This window comes from Ranitomeya imitator, chromosome 3 (assembly GCF_032444005.1).
Source record: "Ranitomeya imitator isolate aRanImi1 chromosome 3, aRanImi1.pri, whole genome shotgun sequence".
Taxonomy (NCBI): domain Eukaryota; kingdom Metazoa; phylum Chordata; class Amphibia; order Anura; family Dendrobatidae; genus Ranitomeya; species Ranitomeya imitator.
In genome coordinates this window covers 578,124,278-578,142,302 of record NC_091284.1, presented here as the reverse complement: position 1 = coordinate 578,142,302, position 18,025 = coordinate 578,124,278, and the positions used below count along the sequence as shown (strand labels likewise).

The window sequence follows — 18,025 nt, the reverse complement described above, 5'->3', positions numbered from 1 at the left end:
ACTCATGGCTGTTCTAGCTCAAAAAGGTGCTTCTACTCAATACTGAGCAAAGGGTCTGAATACTTATGACCATGTGATATTTAACTTTTTCTTTTTTATTAAATTTGCAAAAATTACTCCATTTCTGTTTTTTTCAGTCAAAATGGGGTGCAGAGTGTACCTTATTGAGAAAAAATGTACTTTTTTGAATTTACCAAATGACCCCTGGATGAAGCTTTCCATAGTGAAACGCTCGTCGGGTGTGGTGGGTCCCTGGCTTGCGGCTTTTACTAGGTAACTATAACCATTATATATATATATATATGTATAATGCGGGTCTATTTATGAAAAAGTTCATACACAGTCTTGCGCAGCACTTCTGGCCAACAACTATGGCAGCTCTCACAGGAGCTTTAGTATGGAGACTTCCTTTCTCCACACAACACAGAGAAAGGAAAAAATTGGCTGGACATTTCATGCCCTCCAGCCACACCCTGGAGTTGGAGATATGTTGGGTAGGCGCCTCGCCCATCTCTGACCTACCTGCCATGAAAGCCAGGCCCATATAGCGACTGGATCACTATGGCTTTCACATCACACAGGAAAGCAATCTTTGTGACACATATCTCCCCTCATGTACAACACCAGTGACCCTGTCACAACATATATATATTTATTTAAAAATATTTTTACAATTTTATTTTACACTTTTTTTTACTTTGTTACTTTGTCCCACTATGGGACTTTTTGCAGTCTGATCGCTTGTAAAGCATAGGAATGCAGGAGCATCTCTATGCTGTGCAAACTGTCAGCACTGCACTGACAGACAAGTTTGTTAGAACATGCTTTAGGCTTGATCAAGCAAGTTTGCTAACTCTCGTGACCCGTCATAACAACATCAGGTCACCATAGTAACGATTGGGCCCTCGCGATGATGTCACAGGGACGCCGAAGGGCTTAGGGTTTTTTCTCCCGCTGCGTGCTCTCTAAATACTGCAATCGATTTCGATCACAGCATTTAGGGGATTAAAGTGCCGGGAGCGGTGCGGCCCCCACTCCTATCACTGAGTGCCGGGTGTCAGCTGGCAGAATCAGAATATAAGCATTTATGGAGCTACGCTGCTCCATTCCATATGGGCCAGGGCTATTTTTTAGCAGGCACTGTATAATGTCAAGTCTTAAGGGCAGGTGCAGGCAGTAGTTTTTCTCCCCATCCATGCTAATCATACTCTAATCAGAGTGCAATTAGAATGTAATTTAGATTTTCTCAGAGGTGTAGAGAAAAAAAAGTTTCTCCACCTTCTCCATTATGTCAGTCTGTGAAAATCGGACAGCACTCAAATGACATCCGAGTGCAGTCCGATTTTTTTTTTACGGACCTGTAGACATGAATGGGCGGGTGCCATCCGATTCTGGGAGGCAAATCGAACATGTGCACAGTCCCATAGAATAACATGGATAAGAATGATATCTGTCAAAACTAAAGATAGCTCTTGACTGATTAAAACTGTCATCTGAAGCCCTAATATTCACATTGTAATGTAAACACGGTTACGATTCCGCTCTGCTTGCCGGGTCAAGCAGTAGTCATGTGACCGCACAAATGCAATTTCCATACTTTTATTCAAGCGCTGACTAGATTGTCGTTTGCTTCACTGAAAGCTTTAACATGAACATTGTGAGAAGCAGAAAAAGAATATAGTTGGCATGTGACCACAAGTATGCAAATCACATATGAGTGGTCACATGACGAGTGGAGTCCTAACACTGTATATATTACCCAATGTTAGGATTCGCATTAACACAGTGCCTGCGCAGGTATTAGTTTTGTCCCACAAGAAGCTGTTAAAGGGAATCTGTCACCAGTTTTTGCCACCTAATCTGAGAGCAGCTTAGTATAGAGGCAATGACTATGATTCCAGCAATGTGTTACTTTCTGGGCTGCTTTCTGTAGTTTTGATAAAATAATTGTTTTATCACCAAATGAATAGTAAACCTGCTGCCATGTAGTCCTCCACATTTATGGGCTTTGTATAACCTTGCTCCCGTCACCGATTGGCAGCTTTCTGCATATACTGTGCATAGGCAGAAATTTGCCAATCAGTGGTGTGGTAGGTGGTGTTATACATAGCTTAGCATTCAGAAAACTGGTAGATCTGCTGCAGATATAACAATGAGTTAATCATGCAGAAAGCAACCCAGTAAGTGATATATTGCTGGAATAAGGGTCTCTACCCCTACATAATGCCTCTGTCATGCTTTTGGATTCGACCCCTTGATTCCGTGGTCGGCGTCTCTTTCCACTCAGCCACAACAGATACACCTTCTCTTTGGGTGTTTTAGTTCTGTTATCTTTGTTTCTGTGGGTTTTGGGTAACGGGTGTTTTTCATTTACTCTGTCCAATCACCAGCTTGAAATGTTTTCCCCTCCAGGTGTTTCCTGCTTGTGATAGACTTTGTTGGATTCATTCACTTAGCTGTAGTGAGTGTTGGTTGCAGTGGTTTTGTGTGTGATTCTTTAGGGAACTGCTATTCTAGCGATCCTAGGAGCCGCTAAGGACCTTCAGGGTAAGCCGCCATTGAGTGGGGGCGCCATTCCGTTTGGTGCAAACCTCCGTGGTCAGGCAGGGACAGACCAGGGTCACAGAAGGGCTTTACCTAGTCTGAAGAGGGACCTGTCATATTTGTCTCCCTGGTCTGTACTGTATGTGCTTTCAGCTGGAGTAGCAAAACCTTGGTGATACATTTACCTTACTGATATTGCAAAATATGTATTTGGTTTTGTATAGATGCGACCATCGGAATCATTCTTCTAGTGGACCCAATGTATGACACTGCCTTTAACGCCATAGAGGGACTCCACATTTAGTTATACTGTGTCCATGTCCTTCTTGAACCATCTGTTTTTAAAGGGAATTTGTCATCAGATTTTTGCTATGTAATCTGAGGACAGCATTAGGTTGGGGTTAAAACACAGAATTCAATGATGTGTCACTTATCAAGCCGTGTACAGTTTATTTTAACTGAAGGTTTTATCACCTGGTGATTATCCTTACTGTGACTAGCTGGCATGCAGTTGCTAGTCCATCTCCACCCCCCATAAGCAGCGCACTGTCAATAGATTTTGTACATTCAGAGCCTGGTGTGGGCGGGGCTAGCTTCCTCAGCTCTGCTTCATGCTAAATCTAAAAGCTCTGATTGTGTCAGAATGGCTGCACCCAGTAATCTAAGTGATACCTCGTTGGATTCAGCTTCTCTTTGCCTACATCCGGCTGCTCTCACAAGAGGTAGCAAAAACCTGCAGACAGATTCCTTTTCATCTTTTTTTTATAATCAACTTGATTATCCAAAATAGGCAATAATGCCAGATCAAAGGATTTCTAGCGCATTCATATTGTCCACAAGAGACCAAGAAATCGTACTTTTTGCTGCTGAACACAAAACTTATTTGAAATGGATGGCGCTTACATCATTTCACATTTTTCATGTTCATCCTTTTCATTTCTATCCATTCAATGCGAATAGCTTGTTCTGATGACTAGAATGAGATAAAATATTAATTGTCTGGAAAGTTAAAATGCGTGTCACAGGAGAAAAAAAAAATGTGCACACGCGTACACGCTGGGGCGGGGTTGCCATAGTAACCAACAAAATTAATAAAACAAAGCACAACTGTTTTTACATAACGAGGGGTGCAGGAAAGGTAACATACTAGTATCGGGGCAGGATGCAGCGTGCTGCTGCCATCGGACTGATCTGCCAACCTCCTGTGATTGCAGCTGCACACGGCAGCACATTGCTCCGCATCGCTATTGTTTGTGCTGTCCGTGCAATTATCAGCTACCACTACATTATTACTACAGTATATGCAACATTGAATATTCCCAAGGTCCCCTGTGTCCTCTATGTGTCTATACTCATTCGCTACATGTTGTTTCTGTAAATGAAATATTTGCATAGTGTTCTACCTGAAATCAAACATTCTACCCGTGTTCACCCTTAAAGTGGATTGAATGCAAGAAGAAGAAAAATAAAAAGGAGAAAGAGAGAAAGCTGAGGCGATACCTATGGTAACACAGATAATCAAATCGGCTTTTAAATGTTGTCATGAATTTTACATTAACCTTAGCGGAGCCTTATTATGATGTTTCAGAAATGTGTCTCATCATGTGAAAGAATAAAAAAAAAATGTGTCTATTCGTATAGGATCAAATAAAGCTTTTTATATATAAAAAAAAAAGATAGGGAAAAAAAAAACCTTCCAACTCCTCCTACTCTATCTGTGCCTGCAATTCAGAGCCAGCACAGGGAGTGAAAGACAGGGAGATTTCTTTCTAATGCACACCAGTGCTAGTGAGAGCAGGGAGAGATCTGCCTCTCCTCCACCCACAGTGATCAGCTACTGAGGAGATCTGCTGGGGACTGGGACCTGCAGCTTCAATCGCAGGGATTGATGCTGATCCTACTGACACTTGCAGAGGGGAGTTTGTGCCATCATCACCTTCCAGGCTTGGCTGGCTGATATTTGTTGTGTTTGGTGCTACAACTGCAGTTTTTTAGTAACATGTATCCTGCCTTGGCTTTGGATGCTCTACAGATCCACCCTTCCTTATAGCAATCAAGTGCTAGGCGATGGTTTCTACTTCGGGGACCGTACATGTCTCACTGCTCTAAGATTAGTTTTTTTGGCCTCTCTTGGGATTTCTTTAGCTCACTTCATTTGGCTGCATGCTGGAAAGGAAAATTGCACACTTTGGTAACAGCCCAGTGTTGATGTAGTAATAATCATTAATCTTAACCTTATCTGAAAGCGGAAAAAAAAAAAAAGAGAGAGATACCAAACAGCTCTCTAATTGAAGAGTCTCGAAAGAAATAACCCCCCCGCACGGAAATCAGACTGGGAGACGCTAGGAAAATAATCATTTTCTATGGTTAAATTGGTACCCTTGTTCTGGAGAACTGATCACAATCTCTTATTATGCAACAACAAGGATTTCTTCGTTCTCAGGGTGTCTAAGCTGCTGGATTGCTTTTCGCCCAAATCAATGTGGTTTCTTTGGAACATTTTCAGCAAAGGAACGCATATGCTGCAGTGTCTTTGTGGCAAGAGTCTTAAGAAAAACAAGAACCCAAGTGGTAAGCATGATAAAGATGCACATTGCATGATTGCACCTTCACCCCATTCTATTGCTGGCTTCTCAGTGAGAACACAGAAGAAAATCATCTTGCCATCAGGCCGATGCAATGTTTGTGTTCTGTACCTTAAGCTGTATTTTTTTTTCTATTCAGTTGGCTTGAACGGATACGTCATCCGGTCTGGTGTGTGCCCGTCTTCTAAAGGAGTGGCAACTTTGTTTGTTTTGTATTTTGTTTCCTTTAGTAAATCTTATAAATGCAGGTTACCGGCATGTCGGCACCTTTCTGTGAAAGCCCTAGCTTTGTGCTTGAGTTCTATCCCTTGACCATGGCACTGGCATCCTGCAATACTTTCAGATTAGCCGACAAATATTCCAAACACGAACAACCTCTCAAAAGTAGAAAAAAAAAATCCCAAACAGTGGCGGGCTGTTCCACATTTCTGCCCCCTCATAATGCCCTGAAAGCATGGCAGTGCCATTCCGGGGAAATCACAAGTGAATATATTGAGCAGATTTGTTTCCTCATATTACAGATACATACAAGATGTGATTTCCATGCAGCATCATTGGCGCTTTTATGTGATGCAGTGAAACCTGCCAGCACAGGGTTAATATTTGCAGTATACTGTGTAGGCTTCTTCCAGCAGGAGATTAACAGCGTTTCTTGGTCCCATTCATTCCTCAGGACACCTTTTGTGAGGCTCCTCGGGGCTTTATTCAATAATATCATACAGGACGCCATGCATTATCAGCCTTATTTCCACTCTCGCTTGTTATTTTATGGAGGCAATGGCCCCTGTGTTTGGTATCGCCCCGTGGCCTGCGTTTTTTCTGTTGCAGGGAGTGCAGACAGGGGGTTACGTGAATATAATGAAACATTTTCTGTTGGATTCCTCTGGTCCTGCGTGACCCGCAGTTCCTTTCGCTCCCAGTCCCATGAAGAGCAATGAATCCCTGGTTTGCCTCTGACGTTGGCACTGCAGTGTAGTAGATCATAGATTTTTTTTTTCTTTCCAATTGTGACATCCCAACATCAACAAACAGCAGAACCCGTAGGGTGACACTTTGCTGGGCTTTCACAATATTCTTGTCGGGTTCTCTGACTGCACGGATTCTCATGATTTCAGGGCATATGTATATGGGTTGGGATTCTCTAAGTGTGTGTTGTCATATCATTCTGCAGCAAAGCGTACTTCTTAGAATGCCAAAGAGGTGGAATAATCCCGGCCGTCTCCTTGCAGGTCTGAGGGCCAGGTCGTTGTTGTGTTACCCACTGTGGAGGGTACCAGTTCACACAGGTTCTCCATTACTGCAGTGAGCTAGGAGAGGTTAGATGTGTGCTGTGACTCTATTGAGAAGCAAGAAACGTACGCTCCAGTCATAGTCAGGCTGCCTGCATTGCCTGCTTTACATGTACACAGCATTGTAGATGCTTAAGAAAACCAAGAAGAACATTCGCACTGGGGCATTTTCAGTAGGTCGTGGAAAAAATGTTACAGTTGCCAATTTTGTGTTCTTATTGTGTAAGATAAAATATTATGGACATATGTATGCACATGACTCGCCTTGTTTATTTCCGTAACTGATGTACGATATGGCTCCATTTGTCTATATTTCTATGTGACATAAACCAAACTTGTGTTTGAGACTTCTCCACAATCCGAATGTGAAGGTTTTTACTATTGTAAGCAGAGTATGTGTAACAAATGTATGTATATATGTATATAGATATATATATATATATACGCACGCACGCACGCACGCACGCACGCACACATATGTATACATATGTACACACGCTTCCTACATTTTCAGCCCTTACTGCAATATAGTGTAAGACTTCACCGTTAGTGTACATCAGCTGTATTGGAGGCAGTATAGAGGGCTTTATTCCCAAGGTACAGATCCTGAAAAGAATTTAATCAATTACCTTTCAGTCCAATGCAATAAATGTAACCCTTAATGCACAAATAAAGGATTCCAGTGAGAGATCTATTCCAGAGGAGAGTGTCCAGGGGAACCGATTTGCTCTTGGAAAATTAGGTGTGTCTGTGTAAACTTTCATTCATCATTTGTGCCTTCATTAGCATTACTGTCTCTACTTCCAGCTGATCATTGGTTGCTGTACCAACAATATTTCATCTTTTTTTTTTAAATAATTTTACATTTTAATGGGCTGCAGTCGCTACTTGTCTGTGACTTTTTTTTCTTGTTCGGTCAGGTATCTTTTGAATTTGCGATATTTGAAGACTCAAGAGCAAACAAGCACCTATTGACCAGAATCTCTTTAGTAGCTGTTTTTGTGTTGGTGGCACCTTTTTATCTCATTATTTATTCCTAAATGATCCCTGAACACTTCTTTGTACGTACATCCTTAATAATGATGCAACTTCACACATCTTCGCAGTATGAAATTCTGCTGATCAATGATCTTTATTTCCATTTTTAAGATACTTACTGAACTCATGTTGCGCTCTATACTCCACACTCGTATCCAATGTGACTATTTAATGATTTATTCTTCAGCCAAGTTTTATATTATGTTACTTTTCAACCAAGATATATGATATGACCTATCAAGAAATGTCTGATGAATTCGGAATAACCGAACACTGAATGTGCTGTGATTTTGATATACAATGTTCAGAATCAAAATCCAGTTCTTGTATGAACCACAAGGTAGAGGTCCTTAGGATGGAGGGAAACTATGGACATTGGCCTGTCTGTCCATACAGTGATTGATCTAAATGTTCGACAATATCCAATTGGAGCCGCAAAAGCCTTCATGTGTCTCGTGTGGCCAAAAATTTATATGGCTGCTTTTTTTCAGAAAAATGACGAAAAGTGAGATGTACTTTGAGTAATCTATCCCACGATGAAGAACAGTTGAGCAACTCCGTTTTCTCATCTGTTAGAAGATGGTATCTTCCTGATCTTTAACGGTTGTGTTCTGAGTATGTTTGGGTATAAGAATCTATGAATGGGCTTGTATTTATGATTGTTGTCTACAAATATGGATTTGAAATAAAAACAAAAAATTGTGCTTTCCACTTCAAGCAGTCTTAGCTGAGTGTATTGTCTAGCCCTTTAGTTTAATGATAAAGATAGCTTTGATGCACTGAATGCCCCGTAGAACATTAGCGACCTGGAGTCTCTGCAATCTCTGCATTCGCGACCTCTTTACCACTTCATGTATCCATAAATGTAACATCTGCCTCCAGTGATTGTTCTCAAGATCCACAAGAGGAACTTCGATATTCACTATGTTACAGGATGAGAACAAATTCCTAAGTTATCTAAAAGTTAGAACTGCTTTAGGGTACAGTATTTCATTATATTTCAGGAAGTTCCACCAAGAACATTGATACCTGGATGAGTGTCGCTACTATACTTACCTCCTAAACGGCACAGTTTTAGGGAAACAGCTGCTTACTCTGAACCAAAGTCTATTTGCTCGTGAAAGGTTCCAGTTTTTGAAATAACAAATAAATCTACATTACTATATATTTTTATTTGTATCAGCACACACCCAATATATTGTGCATACATATGTTTCTGGCCCACAGTATTATATATCAGGCTCAGCTAACATCCAAAGTAGAGCATGGTATAAACGTAATATTAATTTTATGCCCTTGGCTCTTCTGTCTCAAAAACTTTTGAGTTCAAACAAGTAGATGTGGCTCTGTACTTAGTTTTCTGAGCATGAAGTGTTTCCAGCAAAATTAATATTTGATGTATATACTTACCTGCCAACGTTCCCGAACAGAAATTCAACACAAAATAGGTCACTACCCTGATATGCAGTAAGTATTTTTACTTCAATCTAAAATTCCCTTTATTCTCTGCTTCTTTTCTGCCAAATGTTGTTGCTGTAACATGACACAGTCTGTGTGTATACCGCATGTGTATATACATTGCCTCGAAGATAAAAAGGATCTTCTGACGTGTTAACACCAGACACTATACTACTATATTAGCTTTATAATAATGCGCTGTAGGTATATTTGTGTAAGTTTTGCTTCGCTGTTACATGTCCAGTGTAGTAGTGTAGAATAATCAGTAATATCACATGTATTCTTAAATTCTGAAATTGTTTTTTGGGATTTTCCATTTGTAGGATTTCATGACCTTTTTATTATGTACCATCAAAGGGGTTTTCAAGCATGACCATTGATAGATTGGCTTCACATTGGATGCTTTTATGACTCTCATTTTCTAATGCTATTATTGAGTACAAATGAAAAGCGCATTCAGATTTGGGCTGTCAGGGATAATTTATGTGTCCAGTCACATGGGGGTTTCTTTTCACACAATACAAGAACATACAAATGCATGAACATGCAGTAATACATAGCAGATTTCTGAAAATCAAAAGTACTGTGACGATGACGGCTGAAAACAGCAAGCGTTTTTTCCTGCAATTTTTCTTGATGGTGCTTTGTTTCCAAACTGTGCCAGGAGCTGTTTAAATACCAGATTTCAAAACTGATCTATGATAAATGGTTCTGACTGTTTAACAAAGTGCCATGACACCACTAATCTTTTGCTTGGGCTATCGCTATACAAATAAGGTTGATGAAATAAATACCAGGAACATTTTAGTAAGTAAATATAAGGCCATAGTAAACCCTAACAAAATGCATAGGCAAAAAAGTATATTTTAAAAGGATAAAAATCAGATTTGTTTATACAAAAATATTAACAGACTAAATGTATATAAAATTGACAGACGGGTAACAAGAACAAAGGGGAGTCACTAGCAAAAGGTCTTGAGGGTGGGTAGATAAGGAGGGGAAAATCAAACAAATATTCATATATGCCACTTGGGGGATTAAACTTTATCACAGGTGATTAAATATTCTCACAAAACCATCCCACCAGACAGCGAACTTAGGCCAAATTCTTTTTTGCCAATTCTTATTTATTTTGCTAAATGGTCCCAGAAAACACATAAAGTGTTTTGCTTCATGTATCATTGCTTTCTCAAGGGGAGAGTAGATGAAAAAGATGCCTTGCAGGACCATATAACCGTGTGACCCAAATCACAACCAATGGGATAGGACTGTCGGCCCATGGGCAGATTGTCCTGCGCGCCCCTCGTCCATCCCCAGCCATCAAGCCACCAGTGAAAATGTCCAGGAGCAATGACACATTGCTAAGGCTCCTGGACATGCGCAGATGGCATGGAGATGATGGAACCCAGATGGGAACGCAGAGCGGAGAACGGCGCACGCGCAGTCCAATCACAAAGAGAAGCGGGTAAGAATTGGCTGAAAATCAAATCATTCTCAACCCAGGGTACCTGAAAGGAAAACAAATAAGAAGTGGACAAAAACCCAAACATATTATCAAGCAATTACTAAATCTATGTTCAACATTATAACCAATATCTTAGATCATACAATCACAGTTAACCTAAATAAACAGTTGAGCCACAATTACCCTGGATGTGTGACATGATCTGTAGGTGTCACGGATTATTTCAGGGTTCTCCAACATTTTTGTAAATAGATATAAATCAGTCTAAAGAGCAATAATGGATGTTTAGGCCTGATGAAAAACTGCAGGTAAACAAAAATGACCAAATCAAAAAACATACAGTATATACAAAAAAGTATGATAAATGTAAGAGAATATTAAAAAGAGGGATAGGTGGTGTCATATTCTTACTTCAAGAAACTGAATGTTTCATTTAAACCAGAGGGGGTTATGGTACCAAGAGAGACAATCCATTTCGCTTTACGTTGTGCCAGAAACTTTTTTTCTGTACATCTCCTCTAGTGATGAACGAATGTGCACTGATACAGTATTGTAGTTCGCTTCCTTTGGTATCTGATAGTTCAACTTCTCAGGTCTCTGGCTGCTGTAAACCGAGTCCACAGTATATTCCCTACAAAGAATTATGAAGTTTGGAGCAGTGAAGGTAAGTAGTCCTTACTTGTTCACAAGTCCTAAGAAGCAGCCTTGCTTTTGGTCTATATTGCTCTGATACTACTCATGTCCTTCCCTATCAAGCAGCATAGAAACAATTTGCATTGGTCGCGCTTTACTAAATAGTGGTTCACTAGTGAAAAATAGAAATGAAGATCCAGCAGTGTGGAGAATGGCTGAGGATATATGTCCATCAACGCTCAGCCATTAGGAGGACGTGCACATTGCTAAATGCTTTGAACACCAGCTTGCAAAATAGTTTGTGAGTAAATGTTATAAGAGTTCAGTTAGTTCCTTTGAATGTATTTTACCTGGCAAATATTGGTCAAATTTGTACAATAAATAATGGTGGGATAACCCTTTTTAAGTGGGTGACAATGTTTCAATGCTTGTGCACTTACAACTGATTTGGAAGTCTATCAGCTATGCTCTGTATCTGTAAAAGTGAATTTGGCAATGATGAAGGTATCCATAAGAGGCACATCTATGGAGACTGGGTTGATCAATTTCACCACAAAGGGCATGAGAAAAATGACATTTTAAAGGTAGCACCAATGACTTCAATAGGCAGATCAACATCCTTGGTTCTAAAGAATGGAGTTTAGGTCCATGTTTTCTTACATGTATATTTTTCCAAGATGGTAATTGGATCCTACCAGATATAGGAACTAAAACTTGTGGTGTTTCCTTCTCATGCTCTGATGTTCACATTTTTTGGGTAAAACATGAAAATATATATTTTGTTTTTTTTTCCAGCATCTCTATCCACTAGGGATCAGCTGTTATCTACTGGACAATCTAGCTATAGATATATTTATCCTCCAGATAAATGGTCTTCAGTTCTAGTTCATAACGGGGTCCAAAGTGGGGAAAAAAAACCTTCTGATGTCAATATGGACCTGAAGAAATATGTGGACAGGGATTGTCAATATAAGAGAAGCTCTTTTAATGCAAGTGTTCAGTATAGGCCCCATAGTTCAGTAGTGGAAACATTTTCATTGCAAAGCTGCTCATACAGCCTAAATCGTGTTATCTTTGGCACATTTGATGTCAGAATGCTAGAAATAAGGATATCTTTCCCGGCTGCCAGGTACTGATGCTAATCTTCGTTATTCCTTCCTTCTCCTGCCTGCTAACCTTACAGATTGCTCTGGCTCTGATCACAGCAAAGGCAAAGCTGCAAAAGAATCAGCTTATTCAGAAACTAGGAAGTCCTGATAACTAGTGTTGAGCATTCCGATACCGCAAGTATCGGGTATTGGCCGATACTTGCGGTATCGGAATTCCGATACCGAGATCCGATACTTTTGTGGTATCGGGTATCGGTATCGGATCAATAGGGATGTGTAAAATAAAGAATTAAAATAAAAAATATTGATATGCTCACCTCTCCGGCGGCCCCTGGACATCACGCTGGTAACCGGTCGGCTTCTTTGTTTAAAATGAGCGCCTTCAGGACCTGCGAATGACGTCGCGGCTTCTGATTGGTCGCGTGCCGCCCATGTGACCGGCACGCGACCAATCAGAAGCCGCGATGTCATTCTCATTCACAAAACTCCTAATTCTAGGAATTAAGGACCTGCGAATGACGTCGCGGCTTCTGATTGGTCGCGTGCCGGTCACATGGGCGGCACGTGACCAATCAGAAGCCGCGACGTCATTCGCAGGTCCTGAAGGCGCTCATTTTAAACAAAGAAGCCAGCCGGTTACCAGCGTGATGTCCAGGGGCCGCCGGAGAGGTGAGTATATCAATATTTTTTATTTTAATTCTTTATTTTACACATCCCTATGGATCCCAGGGCCTGAAGGAGAGTTTCCTCTCCTTCAGACCCTGGGAACCATGAGAATACCTTCCGATACTTGATGTCCCATTGACTTGTATTGGTATCGGATATCGGTATCGGCGATATCCGATATTTTTCGGGTATCGGCCGATACTATCCGATACCGATACTTTCAAGTATCGGACGGTATCGCTCAACACTACTGATAACTTGACTTTCTACTAACTAATTAGCTTATGGCTACTATCCCAGGTCTTCTGTACAGCCTTGGGTGATCTCAGAATGCTGAGTAATATGGAAGGGGGAGGAAAAGCTGTGGATGTGCCAGTCCTAACGCGAATGAGCTTGGGGACGTGAACCCATAGAGATCATTTTTTGACTGAGAAATGTTTTAAGGCTTGGTTGCCATTTTGAGGTCAAAGCCATGGTGAGCTGTTGCTATTTCAAATTGACTGCAGCTAGTAGCTGTCTGAATGTCATTGACCACGTGAGGCTACTTCTAGTTGTAGTTCATTTGAAAACCATGGCAGAGCTCAAAGTGGCTTCAACATCTGAACAAAGCCTCCAATGAGCATTATTGCTCTATGGCAGACCTGGGCAAACTGCAGCCACTGGGCCACATAAGGCCGACAGCTGTTCCAGTTTGTCCCGCGGACCAAGACAGCTAAAGGGCTAAAACAGTGGCCCACGGGCCACACCATGCCCTTGTCTGCCGTCCATGTGTGGGCTCTTACAGTAAATAGAGAGCTGTGTTTGGGCTCATATAATAGACAGGGGGGCTGTGTGCAGGCTCAGATTATGCATATAGGGGGATGTCAGCATACTTAACTCTGCGTAATATTATTTTTTCCACGTTATGTGCAGCATTTTACAGTACCAGCAAAGTGAATGAGATTTCTGAAATCTCATGCACATGCTGCTTATTTTTTCCTCGTGGATTTGAATCTCCAAAGCTTTATTTGAAATCTGCAGCCTGTTAGTTCTTTCAGCATTTTGAATAAGAAAAAATCATAAATAATAACTCATGCAAAAATGTGTCAAAACGTGCACACTTTACTCAGTGTTTTTCCTGCCAACACTTTTTTTGTTTTTGCTGGAGAAAAATCTGCTGCAAATTCTCAATGTTTGCACAAAGCCTAGAGATTGTGCACATGGCGTTTCTTTGATGCCGGCAGTTTTTGAAGCAGAGGACGCATGAAGACAAAAACTGCGGCGTTCTTCCTGAAGTGTCTTCCTTGTCATACGTTATGCTAGTGGCTTTTTTGAAAGTTGTATGTACAAAATAGTGGTGGCTTCAAAGCAGAAGTCAGCAGAAGAATGGACAGGTCATTTCTTTAAGCCGCTTCAAAGCTTGAAGTGGTTAAAGAATACAAAACATATATACAGCAAGTCGTTTTTACATCTACCTGAAAAAATTCCCGTGTGCCCATACCCTTAAAGATTTCCTCCACAGACGTCCTCCACTACTTTTCATAGTTTACAATTGTTTTATAATATTACTATGCAGTTTTAATTATTTATTTATTTTTTGCTGTAGTTTTGTTTGTGGCATTCTTGGTTCATCTTAGGCTTGTATAATTCTTGCTAAAAAACAGATAATTCTATTCCAGGTGGAAAAAAAAACTCTTTTCAAAAACTATGTCAACTGGACTGAAAAGATGAAAAGGTCCTTAACTTCCAGCACTTTTACAACACACAAACCATGGAGACTGCTACATATTGACAGATACAGAATTGTATGAGGTTAGAAAATCCTGACTGGTTTCTTCAGAAATATCACTACTCTATTCCATGGACTGGTAGTACAGTTGTCATGGAACAGAGCTGTAATACCAGGCACAGCCCATGGACAAGAGTGGCACTGTTTCTAAAAGAAAGAAGTCATTTTCTTGCCCCTTTTTATGACAATACTAATATAAATATTAATAAAACAATATATTGTATTGGATGTAGTGTCAGGATTGAATATTATTGAGACTTGGTCAGAGACCTCAGCTAACATGAAATGTCGGTAAACAGCGGTCTCCTGGGATAAAAAATGGGAATATTTTGCGTGTCTGCACAGAATTACTAGAAAGTCTCAGGAGATGTAGCCGACAAGGCAGAGGTTCACTGTCAGCTCAGGGAACGAGGCTATCAGTCATATGTGATGGGGGTGGTTGATGAGATGTGTTCATCTAATGTGAGTGTTATATGATCTATACATATTGGATTGATTCGGTGCTAGTAGTACTTTAATATGTCATTACATCATATGTTCTGCAGTGCTTGCTGTATTACAGGTGCTATTATTTGTTGTTATTGTTTTTTTCTACCAGTCCAGACACAATAGAACGACATTAATTTTTTTGTATTTGTCCAGTTCATCTGACGTATTGTCACCAGTATAATAATACCAGAGTGTAATCTGCCCGAGGTCTACATGCTGCCCACAATAACCTTCTGGGCAGCCCTCAACCATGCTTATTGTGTCTGGTCATGTGTATTTTCCATGTCATGCAGAAGACCATTGCTGCGTAGCACCATAGTGATGTGTAACCATGAATGATGTGCTGTGTGGTCATCTCTAGGGCAGCCATATTTAGCAGAATGGGTAAGTCTTGACTCCTGTAGCACACAAAGGAGTAGATGAGATGAATAACTGGCCATGCATGAGAGCCACAATATTCGGTGTAGTTTATTGGTGAAGGGAAACACTCGAATGTTTCCGTGTTGGTCATCTCTAGGGCAGCCATATTTAGCAGAATGGGTAAGTCTTGACTCCTGTAGCACACAAAGGAGTAGATGAGATGAATAACTGGCCATGCATAAGAGCCACAATATTCGGTGTAGTTTATTGGTGAAGGGAAACACTCGAATGTTTCCGTGTCTGGCATATGCAACAATGGAGAGAGCTGAATGCATGGCCTCTTCCTTTGTGGATGGCACACGCCCATGAGAAGGGTACCTCTACTTTCCTCATAGGTAGGAGCCCTAAAAAAAGAGACCAGTGCCTATTAAGTATTTATGAGAGTCAGTGATGAGTGGTCATATAGGAGTGCTTAGGAAGCAGCCCAGGGGTGGACAGGATGTCAGGTCTCCACCACAGCTCCAGCCGAGAACCTCCAATGGAGGATGGGAGCAATGAGACAATGATAAATGGTCTGAGGAGTGCAGGAAAGAGACACAGACAAGAGATGGGGCTAAACCACAACGCGTTTCGACAGAGGATCCGTCTTCATCAGGTGGATCCACCTGACATCCACCTGGTGAAGACGGATCCTCCGTCGAAACACGTTGTGGTTTAACTTTAACCCCATCTCTCGTCTATGTCTCTTTCCTGCGCGCCTCAGACCATTTATCATTGTCTCATATTAAGTATTTATGGTACATACTTTCAGTATGCAGTAAATGTCTCAGAACGTAATATTTCTGTAATGCTACAGAGCATTGCTATTGGTTTGATCTGAAAGTGTGGCCCTCAGACCCCAAAAAGTTGAATACCCCTGATATAGACTCTACATCAAAAGTGGGAAAACAGCTATGTCTGGTGATAAGCACTTTTGTAGAAAGGCGACACTACAAATTATCACACTAATCTATAATTTAATGGCTAAGGAAAACCACAATGGCAAAATGAATGTAGCCCATGACCATACAATAGGCACCAAAGCTTCCCAGATACTTGGAAACTGCAGATTTTTTTTTGTAAAGCCGAGCTTTACAGATGCTACTGTCTGCGGGAAATGCAGACAGGGCTTACAGCAGTGAATGAAGAGATGCATCACAGAAGGAAGGAAAGATATAATTGGATTTGCGAACCCAGATATCAAGTCAGAGGTCTGGTAATTACAACATGACTAAAAAAGGCCACTCTGGTCCAAAAGATTTATTAGCATTCTAGATAAAACATAACTTCACCATCAAGGGTCAAAACGATTAGAGACACAAAATGCGATCACCCTATTGCTCTATGGTGGGACTAAATGTAGCACCCATCCTGAGAAGAAAGACCAGCTGGCTTTTTAAGGTTCTGTTTTATTATTCGTTGGACGGTTGGGCATTTGGGGACTTTTTGGTAATGTGGGACCTGCTTTCCTTTGTGTTCTTATTGCCTTCACTTCTATTGTTGGGCTTCTGTCTTTTTATGTATAATTTAGTATGTGGCACCATTCTGATTGGGAAGGATCACACAAGCCTGTAAAAAAAAAAATCGGTCTTCACGCAAACCTGTAAAAAAAAAAATCGGTCAGCGTTTCATCCAGAGAAATGTGACTTCCGTGTGCAGAACATATACAATCCGTTTTTTTTTTACAGCAGCAGCTATAAATAATTTACAAGACAGAATTACAATGCATTCGTAAAAATCGGTTCCTATTCTGTGTATCTGTATCACATCTGATTTTTTTTTTCATGCATCCATAGACTTGAATGGCCAAGTGTCATCCGATTTATGGAAGACACCGATACATGTTGCGATTGGTCAGTGAACAAAATTGCTTATCTGGTCTGCCCCATTGAATAACATTGGTCCGAGTGCTGTTCAGACCAAGGAGCCCTTTCCCTATAATATTATGGTTTCTCAGGAGACATTGACCTTACGCCCCCGCAGAACCCTCTAATGATCGTTTTTTTGCTTACATTTTGTTACATTTGCATTTACTATGGTACTTTAAAGGAGTTGTCCAATACTAGGACAAACTCTTCTTAAACTAAATTTTCGGCCTAGATAAAATCCTGAAGCCGATACTCCCTTCCTGAGATGACTCCCTTCCTGCGCGGTGTTGGCACTCGCTCTCCCCAGGGCTGTGATACGGTGTTGTGATACGTGACCCCAGCGTCCAATCAGCAGTGGCATCACTGTCTCTGCCTTCTAATTGAACATGAAGAGATCTCCTCTTCATGTTCAGTCAGTCCAAAGGTGGAGACAGTGACACCAGCGCTGATTGGGTGCCGACTTCACCTGTCATTCTACGCATCGCAGCCCGAGGACTGTGAGTGCCGACACCATGGGAACGGCGCCATCATGGGAGGTTAGTGTAGGCTTTATTTTTTTATTGGGGGCCGAACATTTAGTTTAAGAAGGGGTTGTCCTATTGGTGGACAACTCCTTTAAATAGGTTTTGCCCTGCAAAAGTTCTAATATAGTTTTATGATTTTGTTTTTTAAATATTGTTATGAAAGTACCCTTTCCTGTTTTTCCGGTTAGTC

At 40.9% G+C, this 18,025-nt stretch overlaps 1 protein-coding gene across 1 annotated transcript in view; it reads left to right on the top strand.

The window, feature by feature from the left end:
• The first annotated feature begins 4,274 nt into the window (after positions 1–4,274).
• FGF14 (fibroblast growth factor 14) overlaps positions 4,275–18,025 on the top strand; it is a 760,334-nt gene continuing 746,583 nt past the window's right edge. Inside the window, exon 1 of the mRNA XM_069757983.1 lies at positions 4,275–5,115. Within this exon, the coding sequence (XP_069614084.1) occupies positions 4,908–5,115 (208 nt within the window). The 5' untranslated portion in view covers positions 4,275–4,907. The remainder of the gene's footprint in view (positions 5,116–18,025) is intronic.